The sequence below is a fragment of the Phoenix dactylifera genome, chromosome 4 (assembly GCF_051530095.1).
Source record: "Phoenix dactylifera cultivar Ajwa chromosome 4, Ajwa_hap1_PhDact_Kaust_v1.1, whole genome shotgun sequence".
NCBI classification, from domain to species: domain Eukaryota; kingdom Viridiplantae; phylum Streptophyta; class Magnoliopsida; order Arecales; family Arecaceae; genus Phoenix; species Phoenix dactylifera.
This window is the reverse complement of record NC_143193.1, coordinates 44,226,434-44,231,260: the sequence shown is the minus strand read 5'-3', so window position 1 is coordinate 44,231,260 and position 4,827 is coordinate 44,226,434. Positions and strand designations below refer to the sequence as shown.

Here is a 4,827-nt window from a genome sequence, read left to right as displayed (position 1 = left end):
ATTCAAATTTGGCCCACCATTTTTCTACTTGAAACTAAATATTCAACTAATTCTGTCTTTCATCTTATATAGTCTTATTTCTTTATAGGTGGAGAGAACATGTTTTTTTTTTTTTTTTTTTTTTTTTTTGCGAGACGGTCGGAAGGTCCATCCAACATAATTCCTCAAACTTTAAAACATTAAAATTCAAATTGCACCTCTATAGAAACATTAAACAAAATTTAAATTTCAAGCTTCGAACTACCCTGCCATTGGAGCATTTGATGGATAGGAAATATCTTGCCAAACTTGCACAAATACTCCTTTTTTAACAAAACACTCTTCCATACTCACCCTTAACCAATGATTAAGAAAGAAACATAACTAAATGGGAAATATATTATCAAAAAATACTTAATAGTCATCACCACAGCTATCTATTTCCTATGCAACCATCACAACACCTGCACTCCCAGTTTCAAATTTAAATCCTCCTCCATCTGGAAAGTTAGAAAAGGGGATGCTGCCACTCCCCAACTTTTCCATCAGGTCTCTGAAAGAAACAGGATTCTGTCATCAAAGGCTCTCCTTTTGTGGCTGATAAATTCAATCCCCTTGCTTCCCTTTTTTCACATAGATGGGGGGAGTGGAAAGGAAAAGGATCCGCACAACGGAGTGCATCTATTGAAAAAGAGTGCATATTATATCAAACGCCGAATTAAAAAGCTCACCGGCCCCCCCCCCCCCGAAAAATAGCCGTTGCGATTTGAACGTTTAAAACCATGGAGCCCGCACTAAATATATACTAAAAATATTCAAATTTCAAAGGAAAAAGAGGCACTGCCACGCCCACCCGAAGTCAAGGATGTAACGGAGGCCACAAAAAGAAGCTTTTGATACAGTCTCCAATCTTCTTTAGTCTCCCCACTCCCACTGATCTCTTGGAGCCATTTCAGAGGAGAGGAGAGAAGTTTTGAGAGGAAATGGGAGACTCTTCTTGTCTTTTGCAGGACTATTGTCATGCTCCTGAAGCCTCCAATCAGGACAGAGAGGTAGAGAAAGAAAGAATACAAGTTCAATGCATGAACTCACCAATCATTCTTTTTTGGGCTCTTCATACTTCCGTCGATGGGTTTGAGATTTGATACACACCTCAATGCATGATCTCACTGTTTCTTGATGCACTTCTTTCATGAGTACCACTGTGAGGAATGCTTTAAAATTTGAAAGATCTTCCTCCTTTTCTACATTTTTGGAACATCTTATAATGGCTGTTTTTCATGATGAGTTTCTGATATTAGATTATAATGTAGGAAAATTCTGGTGCCGCAGGTGAATTTAGCTTCGGCACTAGGGGGATCGATCTCTTTCGGGAGGTACTTGTCGGAGTCGTTGGACTGGGGAAAGTGGTCATCCTTCCCTCACAACAGATACTTGGAAGAGGTTGGGAAGTACTCGAAACCGGGCTCGGTTGCTCAGAAGAAGGCTTACTTTGAAGCTCATTACAGGAACATGGCTGCTCGGAAACCAGCCTCTGTTCTGGAGCATGGCAATGCCATCGCAACTATTTTTCCTGAAAGAGAAGCCAATGACAGATTCGGCAACGATGACAGCCACATCGACTCTTCCGATCCAGAAGTCGAATCTAAAGAAGTTAGCGACATCATGACTACCATTGAAGCACCGGGAGTTGCGACGGTGGCCGCCGATGCTGCTAGTTCTAGCCCAGGTGGAGAAAACCATGTTTCAGGAACAGGACAGGTGGACAAAGCTGGTCCAATATTAGAAGATGAGATCCTTGAGGGATCCTGTTCGCAAATTGAATCCTCAGATGTTGTTGAAGATGTTGAAAACCAGAACAAGGTCTCGGTGATCGAGCCTGATACATGCAGTCCTTCTGAGAATCAACCACTAAAGGTAATTTGTTTTTGTTGCCATGCAAAATTTTGTATTTGAAAGATGTGGTTTTCAAATCTATCATGACAAGTTTGGTTCTTCCAGGAAAGTTTTGTCACCAATAAGGACAGTGTAGATTCAGTTGGAAAGAAATCAAGAGGTCCAGTTTTAAAATCGTCGGTTAGTAGATCATCCAAGCCTCCATTTTCCCCAGCAAAATCAACGACATCTTTTCATCGCATTAAAGAAAACGATACCACTCCAAGCAGCACTAGGAAACGTGGCATGGGTTCGATTGAGAAGAAGAAATCAACTCCAAAATCACTGCATATGTCAATCAATGTAACCCAATATCAAAGCGGAGCAACTACTGCTTCAGAAAGTAAAAGTTTGTCGATCCTTGAGAAGGTTGCAAGCTCGAAAGCTGCTAGTGTTATACCAAAAGCTTCTCAAGAATGGTCACATCATTTTAGAACACCACCAAAGGTGCTCCTCCGCCTACTAGAAGAATTTTTCATGCAATGTGAGATGTTTAATTCATATGCTAAGCCAGACTTTTAGTTGTGCATTGCAGGCATCTTCAAATGGAGTGACAAAATTGGTTTCCCTAACTCCTCAATCAGAACATGGAAGGTACTATGTGGGTCAAGATATGCTTGCATGCTTTTGCACAACATTTACTCTGTCCACAATTTGCTTCCTAGTCATAGGAAAGAGGAAGAAAAAGGTTTTTGTAAATATTCTATATTAAGAAGTCCTGGTAATTTGACTGAAAATTTTCTTTCTTGCAGGTATTGAAAGATTTGACCCTGTATGTCACACTCTGAAGTTCTAGTAATATAATTTTTGTGCATAATTTATATGCTGGTCTATGATTTCAGGACCAAAACACCGCCAGAACAATCATCTTTTAAGAAGAAAATAGCAGATTTGAAGTTGCAAACACTCTCTCTCGAGTTAGTGGTGCTTCAACAAAACATTGTTTAATTTTCTTGTTGGTGATAATATCTCTGAATGATTAAAAAGAATGAATTCTAATGAATGACTATTAATGTTACAGTTACTCGAAATCTTCAAGTATTAAAGGACACAGACAGTGTAGCCCACTTGCTGCTTCTTTTAGCTTCAAAACTCAGCAAAGGGCAGAAAAACGGAAGGAGGTAAAAGCCTTCATCTAGAAGATTTAAATGTCCTACATAGCAGTAGAAGCCTGTCTGTAATGGTTCATCTGGATTGCTTAATTGTACACCTAAATTAATTATATTTTGGCTGAATGCTTCATCTTCATGCGGGTAAAGTTCAGTATTTTTCTGTGCTTTTGATTCCCCTATCTGCAATTGTGTCAGCTTTTTCATAATTTGGAAGACAAATTTGACAAAAAGGGGGCGAAGAAACTGCAACTTCAAGAAACATCTAAGGTCTTTTCTGTTAATTATGGAATTTTTTATCTGATATCGAAATGATTAACTTCCCTATGTTTGAACTAAAACAGCAATTGGTACTGTCTCTTCTTTTAGTTTGTCTTTCTCTCCCATTAGTCACATTAAATCTTATGATCACCTTATATGTGCAGGAACAAGCTGAAAGTGAATCAAGAAAATTGCGACAAAGTCTTTGCTTTAAGGCCAGACCGTTGCCAGATTTCTATCGCAATATTGAACCACCAAAAGTAGAGATGAGAAAGGTACCATTTTTCTTATACTTAGTACCAAGTCGTGCATATTACCATAATATTCTTCGATCTCATGCAGTCACTTATGTTACCTTATCTATGCAGGAAAAAGCTGAAAATGAATTGAGAAAATCAAACCAGAGCCTTTGCTTTAAGGCCAGACCATTGCCAGATTTCTACCACAATATAAAACCAACAAATTTTGACATGAAAAAGGTATAATTCTTCTATTATTGTTCTACTGACCTATGCAGCTTATTGTAACTACCTGTATCAATGACAAATTTCTTACAACTCCAAGAAGATTAGATTTGCTAGCCCTTACATTTGCCAGAAGACAAGTTGTTGTTTATTGATTTCTCAATGTTATACGAGCTTACATTAATTTGTTGCCTTTGCTTTCTTGAAATAAGCATTATAGTTAATAGTTGTCAAGTATGCTTTGCAGATACAATTAATACAACACCAGTCTCCCAAACATAGAAGGACAAGCAATTCGAAAGCAGATTCAGAGCTTAACAATGTGCCTCCTTCAAAACCTTCCTTCAGGAGCACTAGATCAATCAGTATAACAGAGAAGAGTGACTATAGTGAAACACCAACCAATTTGTAATTCCACTACCTAACAAACATAACTAAGAGGCCACTGTCCTGCTAAGGTTTAAAAATTTCATGCATTTCAGCATGGTGTTGGAGGCTTTTGGGAAAAGAATGTATATTTCAAAGGCTCATTATGACCCGTGATAAATAGTCATGCGATTTAGTCCTGGATGCAATCTTACTGTTCAATTCTAGTTTGTACTTTAGGCTGTGCTTTGCATTGTTAGAACAATTCAAAAACTTTTCTGCATGAAATTGAAATCTGTAATTCCATGTCTTTTAATGCGTATTACAACATGTTCATTTTGCACATATTCCAAATCTTATGTGGGCTACATTTGGTTTACAAAAAAGAAGAGAAGAATAAATGAAGATTTAGAGAGAGAATACCAATAAAAAAATACAGGGTTGAAATAAGGCTTAAAGTTTTTTCTGCTATTTTAGTGTGGCTTTTCAAGAAGAGCCTTGAGGATTTCCTATGCATCTAAAAAGCCATGAATGGGTTTTTATAAATGGTCACTAGTCCTACTACAAAGTGAGTACCAGATGGTTATGGCTGTGCCAGGTGCTGACACCTATTAAACTAGTAGAAGTGAAAAGAGTGTTGAAATAATCAATCATCTCACTTCCATATGTAGTTGCTGCTACAAGAAAAATGCGCTACAAGTTCTAGTTCTTAA

General features: G+C 37.9%; 1 protein-coding gene across 2 annotated transcripts; it reads left to right on the top strand.

Moving 5' to 3' along the window:
- The first annotated feature begins 820 nt into the window (after positions 1 to 820).
- On the top strand, positions 821 to 4,452 carry LOC103719648 (TPX2 (targeting protein for Xklp2) protein family). Of its 2 annotated transcripts, none has more exons than XM_008808989.6 (10): positions 821 to 1,031; positions 1,312 to 1,896; positions 1,981 to 2,361; positions 2,450 to 2,508; positions 2,757 to 2,831; positions 2,936 to 3,035; positions 3,222 to 3,293; positions 3,449 to 3,559; positions 3,653 to 3,763; positions 3,996 to 4,452. In XM_008808989.6, the coding sequence occupies exons 1-10, from the start codon at positions 963 to 965 to the stop codon at positions 4,158 to 4,160; spliced, it is 1,728 nt and encodes a 575-aa protein (XP_008807211.4). In that variant the 5' UTR covers positions 821 to 962; the 3' UTR covers positions 4,161 to 4,452. The 2 variants fall into 2 exon arrangements, with proteins under 2 accessions (XP_008807211.4, XP_038989701.3); XM_039133773.3 differs by having other exon boundaries at positions 822 to 1,031; positions 1,293 to 1,896.
- The last annotated feature ends 375 nt before the right edge of the window (positions 4,453 to 4,827 follow it).